At 41.1% G+C, this 16,634-nt stretch overlaps 1 protein-coding gene and 1 long non-coding RNA gene across 3 annotated transcripts in view; both read right to left on the bottom strand.

The window, feature by feature from the left end:
• Positions 1–7,637, bottom strand: part of mast3b (microtubule associated serine/threonine kinase 3b) — a 37,519-nt gene extending 29,882 nt beyond the window's left edge. For both annotated transcript variants that reach the window (XM_085381586.1, XM_085381588.1), the window contains exons 1-2: positions 7,313–7,637; positions 4,808–4,897 (exon numbers count right to left, since the gene is read on the bottom strand). In XM_085381586.1, the coding sequence (XP_085237712.1) occupies positions 4,808–4,897; positions 7,313–7,359 (137 nt within the window). In that variant the 5' untranslated portion in view covers positions 7,360–7,637. The remainder of the gene's footprint in view (positions 1–4,807; positions 4,898–7,312) is intronic.
• A 5,338-nt stretch (positions 7,638–12,975) lies between these two features.
• The window catches only part of LOC146653119 (uncharacterized), a 250,949-nt gene continuing 247,290 nt past the window's right edge, over positions 12,976–16,634 (bottom strand). Inside the window, exon 3 of the long non-coding RNA XR_014907596.1 lies at positions 12,976–13,644. This is a non-coding gene — a long non-coding RNA (uncharacterized LOC146653119). The remainder of the gene's footprint in view (positions 13,645–16,634) is intronic.

Genomic DNA, 16,634 nt, shown 5'->3' with positions numbered 1-16,634 from the left:
GGTGGCGTTAATTATGTTCTAAAAGGTTCAACTTTAAGCACTTAAATCCAGCTACACAAATAGTTGTTTTGGTATTTGCACAACTGATTGCTATTTCTGCCCAATAAATGTGACTGGGTATCAAAAACTGTGAGTGCACGTGGTGTAGTGTTTGATTTTAGTTTAATAGATAATCCTCAATGAGCCCCACATTCAAATATGCAACCATACTGTACCTCCTGATGAATAATACTTCATTTATGTGCGCTGTGGGTATATATATTTGTATTTGTGTGTACTGTAGTTAGGCTGTTGTGGGGCAGGTATATTGTCATCAGTGTCAACAGAGCTGTCTTTCAGTTTCAGTGCTTTCACGTGTATTGGACAATAGACAACTAGAATAGAAGCAGCTTTGCCTAAACTTGGGATCTGTTAATGTCCTAATTATTCTGATTCCGTACCAATAATAACACTTCACTTTAGCCAGGACATGCACAAAAAGATAACATAAAAGATAACATTGATGGCAATATTTTAGTGTGCACTGGATCTGGCTAAGTAATTTCCCAGAGTGGAAGCAAAGGTATTAATTTCAGTTATAGTCAGAAACCCAGCCCCGATTTGTTGGTCCCAGTGCTGACTACAAATGAGACTTGCTGGCCTGTAAGGGGGTTTCTGTCTATCTGTCTTTGCTAAAGATGCAAAAGTAATATTATTTGTAAGACTGAAAGTGTGAGTCATGTAAAGATACCAAATAAATACAACATTCCTGTAGCAGATTAATAAAATAAAGCTTTCAGTCATGCTGTTTTCTGTATGATTAATGACCCTGGGATTTTGAAACAGAGGTGGGGGAGAAGTGTTGGTTTGCCATAACTGCAGCTAAAGACTCTAACAGACGGTGCTGCAGCTCAGATTACAAAAGCAGAGCAAAGAAAAAAAACTGACACCACTGAAGACTGGGAGTACAAATCCAAACCACGCTGACTCCTACCACGCAAACGTGCTAGAAACCTGCTAAAAGCTGTTTTTTTCTACTTTCTATCTTGACTATTTATAACCTACATTAGCCTGAGACAGCCACTCTTTTCATATAGGCTTCAGATAGGTCAAAACGTAGCTTGAATTCTTTTAGTATGTATGATTATACCTCTCTGTGTGGAAGGGTTATAATCATATAACTGCAAAATTAACATAATATTGAAAAAATAGTCGCGTAAACCTGTGTGTAAACGAGACAGGACAATATGCAGATATCAACAATCCCCCTTTTAAAATAATTTAATCATAATAATTAGCAATGAACTGGAAAATGAATCTAATTTTTTTTTGTTCTCCTGTTTAAAATAGTTTATTTTTTCTGTATTTCTTTAATAACCTGGTGTACTGCCATGTAAACAATAACAACAGTGCAAGATCATTGTTACGTTTTTAAGTTTCCATAGAAAATCTTGTCCAAATAGACCAAGAATAATTAAAACGTGTAATATAGAGAGAGAGCAGCCTTTATATGTTTTATGATTAGTTGTGCTGCAAACCTGCAAACTATCCTTTTATGATGTAATACGAGTAAACTTACAGATGCTGCTTGCATTCATACCTTAGGGATAATTTCCTACAAAACGTGAAAGCAGCATAAGATGTTGCTGGGGTATACCATTAGGAGCCTGGTAGAGGGAAGTTCCAGATAAACTTATTGAATAGTGGTACATTCCACTGCACAAACTACATCCAGTACTTGTGCACTTACTCTTGGCTTAGTACGCACGCGTACACACACACATACACACACACAGATAGATAGATAGATAGATAGATAGATAGATAGATAGATAGATAGATAGATAGATAGATAGATAGATAGATAGATAGATAGATAGATAGATAGATAGATAGATAGATCGATCTGCAACTTTTTGTTTCTCTAGTTATACTGCAGCACATCTATTTAAAGTCATCATTAGAAGTTTGCATGTACAACAGTTATTTCCCGACTGTTTTTGTAGTTAGTTATTTTTTACCTGACCTTAAAACTTCATTATGTATAAGATTAGAAGTGTCAAGTTAGAGTCTCAGACCAACCAGGCCTAAAAATAAAACCTTCTTACACCTCTGCACATAATAATAACGTTACTCTTTAAAACGTAATCTCGTCATCTCTATGACCCAAAAACTAACTGAAATCTTTCTTTTATTGTAAGCTAACTGTAACCAAGCACCTTACCTTGACAAAAAGAGGCATGTCTGTGTCTGAACCTATCTGATAACAAAGATAGAATATTGCATATTTTCAGGCTTGGTCATTTCTGCACTTTCCATCACAGCAGCTTTAAGTGGAATTTTATAGATATTTTCAGTGAAATGACTTTGTTACCACTGACATACCATTCATGACTGTTAGTGTCTCTATGCACATTATTTCCCACACAGTCAGGCCATTTTTCATTAAAGGCTTTAACATAAAGTCATGTGAAAAACAGAGTTTTTACAGGATTCTGAGCAGTCGTGTCTAAGCATACCTTCATGTGCTGTGATAGGAATTAAAAGGGTAAGGACAACCGATCATCAGCAAATGTAAACATCACCTCTATAAAAGCAGACATTTGTCAGTTTGCCGGTCTGGAGCATTTAAGTGTGTATGGACAAAGTGCCACATTCTTCCAGGAGTGGGCGTCCAGGCAAATTCACCTCAGGGTAAGACAGTGAAATGCTCGGAAGAAGCTGCTTTCACTTGCTCCCTTACTCACAAGGGGTCACCACAGCAAACAGAATGTCTATAGGGTCATTTTCGAAAAACTCACAGCCGATCAGGTTACAGTAAGTATTTACAAGTGAAAACATTCAAGATATCTGCGAGTCTACCCAGCAAATTCACCCCAAGGTCAGACTATGCAATGCAAACTGCAAAAAACTCAAAAGCTACAACTCAAACTCTACAGGCCTTAGTTAGTGTGTTAGACGTTAAAGTCAATAACAGTGCAATTAGCAAAACACAAAACAAGTATAACTTGTTTGTGATGGTTGCCAGGAGAAAGCCTTTTCTCTATCAAAAGAACATGGCAGTACAGCTTAGGGTTTACAAAGGCATCATGTTTGGCAAAAATCAAACACAGCACATCAGCACATACACCTCACATCAATTATCAAGCATGGTGGAGGAGGAGTGATGATGTGGGCTTGTTTTGAAGCCACAAGGCCTGGGCACATTGCAGTCATCGTATACCAAAGTATTCTAGAATCAAATGTGAGGCCATGTGGATGAGAGCTATGGCCAGAAATGGATAATTCAATGGGGCGAGCCAAGCACAGCAACAAATCTATAACAGAATGGCTGAAAAAGAAAAGAATCGAGGCGTTAACGATTTGGTTATATGCTGGCTATTTATGCACAGACCTTAAGAGAGCTACGCTAAAACGCCTGCAAACTTCAGTGAGCTGAAGCCACGCTGTAAAGAAAGGTAGACCAAAATTCCTCCACGATGATGTGAGAGACTGATGAAATCATGATTGCTTCAAGTTATTGCTGCTAAAGCTAATGAATAATTTTCACATGAAAAACTCTCTCTTTCACGTGACTCTACCAGATAGCTGGAATTTTTCGGTCCTGTTTCCAAACCTTTGGCACTTTATGTTATTTAATCTAATTTGAACTGGTTTCCAGTCAAATTTTAAATAAACTTCCATCTACCCTGACACAAAGAAACTCTGACGTGATTTACTTTTTTTGAGTCATCAAACAGGTTTTATTGGATATACAGCTCATACCGGGTGGCTACTTAGGGTGTGGCAGCTTAACATAATTTGTTCTTGTCTGTAGTTTAGGTTTAGGATTTGGCTATGCTGCCAAAAGATTAGAATGGGTAATACTGAAAATGAATCCTACGCCAGGCAAAAGGCATGTTGTCTTCTCACATTTTTTTTCCTTCAAGCCAAACTGCAGCACAATCACAGTATCTGATCCAAGGGTTGATGTTGGGAAATAAGAAATTTGCATACAAATACAGAATCTGATGCAAGAGAATGAGCATGTGCCTGGGTGGTGAAACAAATGCAAAACGGTGTTAAAAACACGAAGCCAGCAAATATGGAGCCGGTCATGCTGTGGACTCAGACTATGTCCATGTGCAAATGAATGCATGTTTTTTTGCATCCCTAGAAAAACTGTGCTCATTTTTCAGGAGAGCAAATGAGATTCATTACTGCTCAGTGTGTGGTGTGACAGCCTAGCGGTGCTCACACATCCAGAAACATGCTGGATGCAGCCGCCTCTGTTTGCAGTGTTGCCTTCCTCCACAGCACCCAGCACCGTTGCCAAGCAACCCACTAAGACTTAGAGACAACTAATAAACGACACATCTTCACTGGTGAAACAGAAGCACCTTCACATGCCAAAAAACAACAACAAGACAACAAAGAGCACACGACTCAAATGATATTTCTGACTTTTTCTGATCTCGTTTTTTTTCTCAAATAGGAAAAGCAACAGAAAAAAACACACCCAGATTGTGTTATTGTCATGTATATAAATGAGCAAATTATGATTTTTTTATGTCATATCGATCCAGTCAGGAATGATTTGGTGCATTTTTATGCACTATTCTGAAATAATAGTGCATAAAAGGATCAAAAGCAACCAAATAATAAGAGCTGTATTATTCTGAAATAAATGAAATTTAATTACACTTGCTGGCCCATGTTAACAGTAACATTAACATTACCTGTTCAGCAAATTGTCAGGGTTTTTTTTGTTTCTTTGTTTTTTAATTTAATTTAAAAATGGATAGGTTTAGTCCTTAGGAAGAGTTTACGTGTGACCTGGCTCTCTTACCTCCAGGGATGAAGGGTTTGTAGGGGGCTGCAGGGGCTGCATGGGCTGCATGGGCTCAGGAGGGTGGGGCTCTGGCATGTGGGTGACAAACTGTAAGAGCAAGACATGGTCACGTGCATTAGTGAGCTGGCTCAGCAACTTGGCCCGTCAGGTGTCTGTCATCATCAGTCAGTGCTGGAGCTTTGGCGCAAGGTTAGAGGCCGATGCCCGCCTCTCTCCAGCTGACATCACCACTGGGGCTGCCAAAGCCGATGCCCATCTGATAGCGCTGTTTATTTACAGGCTCGCTGGGTGCATCCCTGGATGCATCTGATTAGCCGGCTACTGATCTCGTGTGAGCTCTTACACAACAGGAAGTCAGCAGCTGCTTGTCAACACACCAGACAGGAAATTTCAGCATCCAACACACATTTATTGAACATGTAGCGCAATCTTTAACAGTGTTAGGAGATGCCTAAGATCAGATAAATCGAGGTTTGACTTCCTGAAATCAAAAACAACAATGCACTTGTAGTTCTTGCACACCCAAACCTGCACAGCACTGTCTCTAATGAATCTCAGCTACTACTTCACATCTTAATGCACGGTCGAGATAAGCAGGCCGAGCTTGCTCCAAAATCTGCATCTGTCTAACACTGACATAATGCGTGAAGTAATTCTCTCTCAGATTTAAGCTCTGCCTTCGGGGTTCCACAAAGCTGCTATTGTCTCAGTTCTGCAGAAGCTTCTCAGTGCTAAACACGGCCCTGGCTACCACAGCACTAATGAACATGTTGTCATAGTAATGCAGGGCGGACGGTAGGAAAAACAACTCCTCGCACAAAGACTGATCATTCTGTAGTGCCTCCTCATAATTAAGCAACATATGCGAGTCGTTCCACTGCATTTCATTTTGGCACGTCTTCTCCTTAAGACCCTTTAAAGAAAAGCCCCGAGTGGTGTTTGAGTGAATAATCTGTCAATTCCATACTGCATTTCAATTTTATCTCCAATCTTGTCCAGAGTGGAAAACAGAGCGGAAAATCTCAGACTGACTCATTTCAGATTTTCCTAAATGTTCAGGGAGGCTCTGATATTCAGACCGGCGGTAGCTACAAATCATCAGATAACATCCATTGGCTGTCCTTAAAAACTACAATCCAATTACAACTGTGCTCAGACCTAATGGCTTCTTATTATTCCACGTTATTCATATTTTACCTCATAAGATCCAAAGTGTCACTACGACTACAAATCTGGCTAAATACTCGAAGAGCACAATTCACCATAACAAAATCTATCTGAATGCCAGGAAAGTGTTACTTTTCACATTTGCACTTCCAGTAGTGGTTTGATTCAGCGGGTGCCATCATTAAGACCCTGAGACCCTCCCTGCTTGCGAAGCGTGAAACCTCCTCTGTATCTCAGAAGCTAAGGAGTGCCTAAAAATGAAATGAAACCAACGCATGCTCAGCCGAGATGGTCCACAGAGGAGGCAGATGGATGCATGGATCAGAGGATGATGAGGATGCGAGAAGGGAGCTCCTACGCCTTATGGATCAGCATCCCAGTGGGCAGCAGCAGCAGCAGGAACCCCCACCCCTCCCGCTCCCTAACCCCCTCCCTTTTCTCAATGCAAAAAAAAGGCTATATTCACTCAGAAGGAAGGGTGGGTGGACATAAGACTGCAGTCATGGGCTTTGATAGAGACAAAAATTACAGGTTAGCCAGCGTCTGTCCTGCTAAATAAAACACTGTCAGTGTGTGTTGTTCCTGTGGAAAGGCCACGATGTGATTCATGCAGGATTTGTGGACTGAGCTTTAAAAAACAGAGACAATAGAGAAGGAAAAAAACAGAAAGTCATATGAAATTAAACATTTGGTGAGATTAAAGGATTGGGAACCTGGATGAAGTCATTTCACGGACAAAATATGTCAACGCCATCACAAGTTTAGTGTTGTTTTCACTAGTTTGGCTTTACAAATTTAACCAGTCGTAAATTGAGCAAACACGGATCCAGTTCAAGGTTGGACAGCTTGATTTCTCCACTTCAGCTCAGTTTAAAGATTAACGCGCAGGGTGGGGGATCTGCCAATTTTAAGCCTGTGTCTTCCTGAGAGCACTGATGATGTTTCTAAAGACATAAAGGCTGCTGGTGAGACACCTGTTGACTCCTGAAGTCTCCAAAGCGCATCGTCTTCAAAATATGAGAATAAACCGAAGCCGTTACCAAGACAATGAGAATGCTATCACCCAGAGAGAGATTATTTTTACATCTTTCGTGCTCAGGTGGCTGTTTAACTTCACTGCGCAGCAGATAGCTGAAGGTTTGAATTAAAGCCACGGCGCATCTAAAACTCTGTTGACACCACGAGCGCGTTGTACACGAGCGCGTGAACGCTCCTATTTCTCACCTACTGCAACTTCAAATTCAGCAGCCACACGGGACAGCTAGTGGTTTCACATCTGCAGCACAGCACGAAAACATTTTGTTTGTTTGTTTGTTTGAAAAAAGCAGAACTTACTCCAGAGTCAGAGAGGGGATCTTCAGTTTATCTCGTCTCGACTTCATTCTTCCTGAGCACCGAGCTGGGGCTTCACTTACCACAGCGCAGCAGCGCTCGGTCTCGCAGCCGGCTTCCAGCCACTCATCGCCGCCGTGGGGGACTAAAAATAACCCCTTTAACCAAGTATCGTTTCCCGGCGGCTTCAGCGGATTCCGGGTTGATTCTCCTTAGCAACAGATACAATAAAAGAACTTAAAAAAAGACAGTTACTGCCAGTTTTGCGCTTTTTGTTTGTTTGTTCCCCCCGTGCGTCTTTCAAGAGCACCGGAGAGCGAGCGACTGCCACAAAGCCGAGGGAACGATGGGTCACCGCTTACCTCCATGTGACTGGTGGGAAGGGAGGGAAGGGAGGAAAGCGAGGGGGAAGGGGGGTGGCCAAATCAATTTGGGCGGTGGGTGACAGCCATGTCAGAGTCGAGGTTGGGTGAGGACGAGAAATTCATGTCGAGAAGGAGGTTTTATTCACAAACCCGATGAGTCTGAATGCGCCCCGAGGTTTGGTCATTTCGTGTATCTTTGTATTTATTTAGGTGCGTTACGCGTTTTTTCACATTTCTATGCATCATATGGCATTAAAAAAACAACCTAATACAAGCGTTTCTTTTTTTTTTTACTGTCAACTCTGGAACCACGAACACTGGCAGGCTGCTGGTTGTGATGGAACTGGGGAATACCTCTGCCGGAGACCGTAACAGCTGCCGCACACCAAGATGCGCGCTTCTATTCGTGGAAGCACCGTGCACGCGCATGCGGGGACTGTCTTGCTGTTACGAGCCTTTATGTTGTGCGGATGTGTGGCAGCTGTGGCCACACCGGTCACTGAGGTGGACACGCAAAGCCCACACCTAGTTGCTACTATGCACAGATCTGATGCCCCTGCTGCCGGTTATAACAGATTTTGAGTGCACATAGACTTAAAAAAAAAAATCACACTTAATAATAAGCCAGTTATGGATGGTGGCCCCTAGAGACAAAGCACGTGCAAAATCCAAAACACGTGCAAACGCCAAAACACATGCAAACTACAAAACACATGCAAACTACAAATCACAACGGAAGTGCTCCAGGACGCTAGGGGCAGTGTTGAGCTGTGTTTGTTACCTAGTAACTACACAAGCCAGGAAGTACCAATGACCGGATTTGGGGTCTGCAGCCATAAAGGCCGCACAGTGTTGCCAACTTAGCGACTTTGTCGCTAGTTTTCAGACCCCTTTCAGACCCCTTAAAAAAGACGCGAAAGCGCGTATCGCTTTTACTCTCAACAAGCAGCGGGTGCTGTAACGCAGTCAGTTCTTCTTTTACTCTTATGCTGTTTTGTGGATCACAAGGTTTAAAACTACTTATAAACACACACACAAAGTAATTCCACCAGAGTGCCTATTTTGGGTCACTTTTGCCGGTCCAAGCCCGGATAAAGGAGCAGGGTTGGAATTGTGACATTAAAAAAAACAATAATTGCTAAAAGAAATGTAATTTGTAGTTCTAAATAAACTCTAAATGCATTTAGGACGTCTTTTACTCACTTTATGTCTCTTCCACGATGCTATTTCTCTCCAACAACATAGGTTACAATTAGATTAGCATGACCAATTATGCAAATTAGGTGATGACGTCATTTAGCGACTTCTAGCGACTTTTAGGACAACCAATAGCGATTTTCCTTACTGAGGAGTTGGCAACACCGAGGCCGCATTTTAAGGTTACGATTACGTCACAGCGACACGACAAAGGCTGTCCCAATTCAAAGGCTGCTCGAAATGCGGCCAAATGTTTTTATAATGAAGAACATTTTAAAAAATTACTGTTGGCCAAATGTCGGGAAAGTTATGTGACATTAGCAATATTTGTACTAACTTGGTTTTAAAGCCTTTACTTCAAAATATACGCCGTTCAATAGTTGACCTTAATCTTACAGAGAATGTGATGATTTTATGGATAAATAAAGTCAGTCATATATCCACAAACACAACAAGCTGAAAGTCAGTGATGCTGCTCGGTTTGCAGTCCTGAATATCACGGCACAAGCAGGATTCACTGCACTGTTAATGTTAGCTATGTTATATTTCTGCCTCTGTTCGGTGGTGTCGAGCCAAACGGACTTTAACGTGTGTTTGAACGAGCTGACGGTTCACTCGTTAAGCTGAAAGAAAGATGCTTTAATCACAGGAGTCACACATGTGTCCACTGTACCAGCTGGGAACTCTTCTTGCACTCCTAATAACACAAACGCTAAATCCTCCTGTTTGTAGCAGTGTATACACCTGAGACTGTCACCTGTCTGTCTGTCCTGCACTTCCTCTCTGTTTCTTTCTCTCTGATTGTGGAATAAAAGTATGAACATGTATTTATAAGTTACACTTGTGTTTGAATTAGAGCTGGGCGATAGAACGATAACGATATGTATCGCGATATAACTTTTACTCGATAGAGAAATTAAGCTATCGCGATAGACCTCGTCGCTCTTGTCCTCTTAAAAAAAAAAAAAAAAAAAAAAGATCAGCCAATCCAAATTAAGTAGCGCAGAGCCGAACCAATCACAGCCGCAGCGTCACGTCGCGTGACTTGTTACGTACAGCACAAGTGCCAAGCCGCACGTGTGTTTGTTTGGGAAGCAGCCAGCGGGTAATGGAGGAAATGAGTGTGCCGACTAGAAAAATCAACCGAGCGTGACCGAAGAGAAAACAGATGATGGTTCCAACGCCGGAGAGATTGTCGAACGGAAGAGCCATAGAAGTTCCGTAGTGTGAAGGTATTTCGGCTATTTCAAGTCTGACAAAAAACAGAGTAGCGTGCACTGTAAATTGTGCCGAAAGCAAGTCTGGAAATACAATGAACTGGTGCATGCGTCACACTGTGCGCCACGTTATTGTTTCGGTGAAATGAATTTCTACAATACTGTTAATTCTACTCTCTGCAGTGTTTAAATGCTTACATATACACACAGTTACTGTCGGTCCACACATACGACTCGGTTCTGCTTCTATGCCCCAGCTTTGTTTACTTTTTCCCACCGAGGCTTCTAGACTTCTGATTGGCCAACATTTCTGCACGGTTAGGAATCTAGCGCCACCTGCTGCTTTGGCATGTTCATAGCAGCGTTTTCCTTCATTTCTGCCTTTATGTGTGGACGGGATTATTTTTTAAAACGAAAACGGAAAATCTCCGTTTTCAAAAATACCCGTGTACGTGTGGACGTAGCCTCAGTCTCTGACTGGAAGCGCTAATTCGTCATTCGGCTTTTGTCAGACTAAAGTAACTGTTAAAACTGTTTGAAAAGCTAAGCTATACAACAAGGAGAGATTGAGAATTTCCTTTTAGTTCTCAGTTTATTTGATATTGACAAAAGTTAGTCAGTTTTGTCTGTTCTTCTGTAAAACAAACTAAGATTTATTTTTAGAATTAATATTTTGTTTCTAAGTGGAATTGACAATTTAGTCTGTTTCGTTTGTTCTATTTTGAAACTTAAACGCTTTAGCGGCTGCCTTTTGTGTAGTTTGCAATATTTGCCTTTATTTATCTGAAAAAGTCTCATGTTCCTTAAGTACATCTACCCTGTTGAACTTATTATGGGAAATAAATATTTAAATAAAAACAAGCTGCTGATTATTTCACATTTTACTTGTGAGCAACGGCACATTTAAATCTTACAAATATAGTTATTTGGCTTATATCGTGATAGATATCGTTATCGCCTGAAATGAAAAAAACATATCGTGATATGAAAAAATCTCATATCGCCCAGCTCTAGTTTGAATCCTGCGTGACATCCATGTGTGACACATTTGATTTCCATGTGTGACAACTGCAAGTGTCCAGAGTGAGGACAGACTGAGGGACCCACTGCTGCACATCATCTGTGAGGCTTTGCACCCCTGATGATCCACCAGGACAAACTCAGCAGTGTGTGAGGAAGAGGAGGAGGAAGAGCCAGCAGCAGCTGACAGATGGAGAGAATAGACAGACTGTTCCCTGTTTGTGAAGGACTGCTAGGAAAGTTTAACATAACTAATTGTCTGTCCTGAATCAGTCTTATTAGGTAATGTTCAAATAATTTTATCATTCCAGTGTTTTCAGTGTGGGAGAAAGTACTCAGGGCCTTCAAGTTACACACTATGAAAGGCAGCAACAAGTTTAATGTTCAGAAAAATAAAGTATGTATCAGCAGCAGAATGGACCTAAAAATAAATGTTTGTTTCAGTTCTATGAAGCTTTGAGTATTTTGGATCAGTAGCACTGCTGTGTTTGTTGCATCATATTGCTGTAATTGTTTATATGCTTTATATATTCTGAGGTAAGTTGATCTATAGTGTTACATCATATTCTATAAGGATGTTATGTGTTTGTAGACTTTCTGCCCAGTTTGACCCATTTAGCAGAAGTCAGCCTGTTTAAGGCTCTGATATCTATTCTGTATGACTAAAAGCAGTTATGACATAGTGTGATTTTCTCACCCAATAAAGGAATATTTCATATATCAGTCTACTCTTCATTTGATCAGAAACAGTTATCACAGCTTGTACATTTTCTTTTTATAAATATATGTAAGCAATGAGCCAAATTTAGTAATGCCAACATACTGAAGGAACAACATTTGTCTCTTATATATGATACACCTATATATGCACTGTCAATATACATGTTGAACCAGCTGCAGACGTCAGAGTAACAACTGACTAACCCCCACATAAAGTTTGTTACAGTAGTCCACAGGGGAAGAAGTGAAAACATGGATCACGGTTTCAAAGTGCTGCCTAGAAAGAAAAGATTTCACTCTTGCCAGTCACCTTAAATGATAAAAACTGGACTGGTCCAACTTAAAACCAAGGGCAGTAACAACAGGTTTAAAATAACCTTCCAAATCAAAAGAAGAGGACTCACAGGGGCCACTGGGTCCAAACACCAACAAATCTGTTTTCTTTTCATTGAAATTTAAAAAGTTTAGAGCCAACCAAGCTTTAATGTCATCTAGGCATGTCAAGAGAGGTTTTATTCAGATGCCATCCTTCTGCTTCAGTGGCAAATAAATTTGGCAGTCATTCCTATATACTTGTCTTTGAGTGAAGATTTAAGGTGATAAGACATGTAAATAACTACCACTTGAATCTGTACTGAAGCTCAGTATTTGACACAGTTCATGTTCACTGCTGTAATAGCTAATAATGATTAATATAATAATAACTATAATATTGGCCATATTATATTTACATTACCAAAGTGATATGACTTTAGTCTCATGAACAACATTAGCTAATTGTTATTTACTAACTAATCTTAAATGACTGTTCAGTACAGAAATGAAGCCCAAAAATATGTTTTACTGTCCTGTGGTCTCAGCCTCAGATACTTATTAAATCACACAAAGCTCTTGTAGAAACAAACAAACAAATGAACAAAATATGTTCTCCTTCATTTCTGTCAAACAAAGTTGTATGACACGTTTCCAGCGGTTAATATCATGGTTGCTAGGCAACCTGGGAATTGCGATGGAGACTAGACTAGCCCATGTGTTTGCAACAAACTTGCCGTTTATTTTGCAAATCGAGCTCAACACTGCCCCTAACGTCCTGGGGCCCGTTCTTCGTACCTCGCTAAGTAAGTTAGCTGGATTAGATTGTTGACGATTTCGCCTGATCTTGGATCGTTCGGTTCCCCGAAGCTCATCCGGGACTTGCTGTCATAGCAACAGAGCCGTAAGCGTAAACCTGCTCGGGAGCAGGTTTACTTTATGTAAACAGGATTAGATCGCGGCCACGCAGGTATGTCCGCTTCATTTATACGAAAGCAACAGCGATATTCCACCACTGTTTCACCATAAATAAATAACATCAATGTAACTAAAGATAATGCAGCACCTGATCCATTTATTGATTTCACACATACATACAGGTCATTTCCTAAAAAAAGGGAAATGTACTATTAACATTCTATCACATGTATGTGATTATTACAGATGTAATTCATATTTCAGAGTAGCAATTGCAAATTACTTTGTGTAATCAAGATGAGAGACCACGGCTATAAAAGCGAAGGTGGATTTGGGAAGCCTGTCGCAGCCATGTCCTGTCCGTATACGCGAGCAGCCCATTGCGGAAGGTGCAAGATTGATAAGGAGAGTCCTCAGAATTCAGCGTATATTGCGGGACAGACAGGATCCTTTAGCTCAGCGCGACAGTGTGCTCATAGAGAGATATCGATTTTCCCGTGAGGATATTATTTACTTAACCAACTTGTTGACGAGGGGGTGCAGGACCACCACCTGTCTTTTTTTTGCTCTGCCCTTTTCTTGGTTGCTGTTATAAACAAACAGATTATTCCAGGATCTCTTTCCAAGAGACGAAAAGCAATATAAGTGATAAATATTACCATTCTGTAGAATATTCTTATATTTCACTTTTACCTGTTCCCATGTTCTAGTGGGTCCTGTTGTGGCTCTAATGTGTAAGGGGATATAATATAACATAATATAATATAATGTAATATAATATTGGATAATATAGTGTAATATAATAAATCTACCCTACCGCCTACTGGTGTTGGCCAGAGGGGCCGATGGCACAATATGGCAGCCTGGCTTCTGTCAGTCTGCCCCAGGGCAGCTGTGGCTACAACTGTAGCTGCCTCCACCAGTGTGTGAATGTGAGAGTGACTGAATAGTGGCATTGTCATGTGCTTTGGGTGCCTTGAAAAGCGCTATATCAATCCACTCCATTATTATTGTTATTATTAAATTACTTACGAGTTTAATTTGTCAGCAACTTTCTGCCAGCCCTCTCTCCTTGCTTTTGCAGCCTTTGCAGTGTTCCCTTGCGTTCTGATTAAACTCTGAAACTCCTGAAATCCCTCACTCAAGAGTTCTTGCTCTGCTGCCGAAAAATACCGAGCCGAGCGCGCTCCGTCGACATTTTCGCCGACCAATCAGAGGGTTGCCGATCAATGTTTCCACTATCGATGCGTAGCCCCTTTTACGACACCCAGTGATGTCACATTACTGCGTCCAGCTGTACTAATCGTCAACAGCAGGTGTGTTCGGGGAACCGGATTAGCGAGCTCACGGTTAGCGCGATGGTTTGGTCTTGGATGTTTCATTTGATCTTGGATGTAGTAAGCGACGTACGAAGAACGGGCCCCTGGGCCCTATTTCAGGAAGCCGGTTTAGAAAACTCAGAGTGAAAAACGATACGCAGGGTTGAGTAACCCCGAACTGTCCAACTCGGAATATTCGGTTTCAGAAAGGCTGATAACAATTAGTTCAATCAACGCGGAGTTGCTTTAACCCCAAGTTAAACGCGCGCACGAGGATACATAAAGCCCTGATAAGCGGAGCACAGATTAAGCGAGTCACCATGGAGACGGAGGGAAAGAAGGCGCGGTCAATGTATTTTACAGCGCTTGAGGCCGAAATTCTGATGGCAGCATATGCCGATAACATGCAAATTCCGCGGAAAAAAGTAACACAGCCACAGCTGCAAAAGAAAGGGAGCATGCATGGCAAAACATAGCCGACAGAGTCAATGCGTGAGTGTTAATATAAACATTGATCTAGGGATTTCCACCCATTTAACACGTTATTTTATCATATGTTATTTTATTTGTTATTTTATACATTTTGTGATGTGATGTGAGCGCAGGTGCAACCCAACAGGCCCCAAACGTGCCTGGCAGCAAGTAAAAATGAAATATAAAAATATAGTCCAAACAGGTGAGGTGTAATTGTATTATGAGCCATAGTGCTTGGTCTGTTTGTCCTATGTAAATCAATTGCAGTTAGAGGCTACATTAATTTTCTTTCTGTAAGCACTTATTGAAATTATCTGAGCACATTACAAGTACATATTTGCTTACTCTGTATGCTCAAATGTGGCCCGTTATAGCCAACAGAAAAAAAGCGGAGGCCCGAAAAACAGGTGGGGGTCCTCCACCACCACCACTCACAGAGGCTGAGCAGTTGGCCCTCAGCCAAAACAGTGGGCGCCCTGTGGCCGAAGGCATCTCTGTGGGGACATCCTCTGAGTCAATAACCCCGCAAGACACAAGTGCCTACATAGGGGGTAAATTCAAAATAATACATGATGTGCATACATCCTTTCTTCACAGTCACCTTTGCAGTGCTACTCATTCATTTGATAAACTCTTTACCATAATGGATTATTTTGTAGTGAAGTTATTTTCCTACTGATTTTGCCTTCCCTCAGTCTTGGTTGTCTTTGAGAGCATAATGACAATGAAGTGTAAGGTGATTGGTATGTTTGTTAATTGCCATTTGGTCCCTTGTAAGTTATAAGTGACCTGTATAAACCTCATATTCTATCAGTTGATGGTGGTGGTGTACTGCATCTGGTGCAGCCTCCTGTTGAGCCAGACCAACATGCAGTTGTGAGTAATACTCCACAGATTATATGAGTTTACAGTAGAACAGTAATGTTGTTTTTTTCTTTACTACAGGAAAATAATGAAGAAACATTGACAGCTGTTACGGAGGAGGAAGCAACAGAGACACTTTATGAGGTTTACATCTTTTAATACTTTGTGTACAGGAAATACAGGCGACCAATAAAGCCAGTTGAACAAAAAATCTGTTTATTCTTCTTTCAACATGTTGAGGTGATGGGTCAAAAGAAATGATTGTGACATATGGTGTCTCTGACTGCTCTTCCATCTTGTATGTCCGTGGGAGGGTCAGGATGTTCATGGTTTGGATCACTGCTGATGTTTGGTTCAGAAGGACAGTGTTCTCCTCTAATTGTGGCAATGTTGTGAAGAATCACACATGCCACAATAATGTCACATGCCCTTTCTGGGGTGACCCTGAGTCTTTGCAGGCACTGGAACCGGGCCTTAAGCATTCCGATAGTCATTTCAATTCTGGCTCTTGTCCTGCAATTAGCCAGATTATATCGCTGCTGTGGGCCCGGTTCAGGGTCAGGGTAAGGGGTAAGCAAATAGGGTAAACATGGATACCCCCTATCACCAAGCAAGTAGCCAGTGAACTCTCCTAAGACAGAAGGATACACTTCAGTTCAAATGTCCCTGAAGCAATTGGTCTTTATATATTTTAAAGTATTCTCAACTCACCATGTCCAAATTTTGTGCTCAGTGTACATTCACGGAATATTTGTGAGTCATGGACAGAGCCTGGCCACTTGGCTTCCACATTTGTGATAATGTTGGCAGCATCATATATGATCTTCACAGTGCAGAGAACACAAATTAGCATCCATTACTATAATGAAATAATTTGTTAGTTTGAAATGCTACAGGGAACTATGTACCTGTACATTAA

The sequence above is a fragment of the Rhamphochromis longiceps genome, linkage group LG15, assembly GCF_057381845.1.
Source record: "Rhamphochromis longiceps isolate RC_006_pf linkage group LG15, R_longiceps_female_GT1.1, whole genome shotgun sequence".
NCBI lineage: Eukaryota > Metazoa > Chordata > Actinopteri > Cichliformes > Cichlidae > Rhamphochromis > Rhamphochromis longiceps.
The sequence above is the reverse complement of the archived record's forward strand: the minus strand, read 5'-3'. Positions and strand labels throughout refer to the sequence as shown.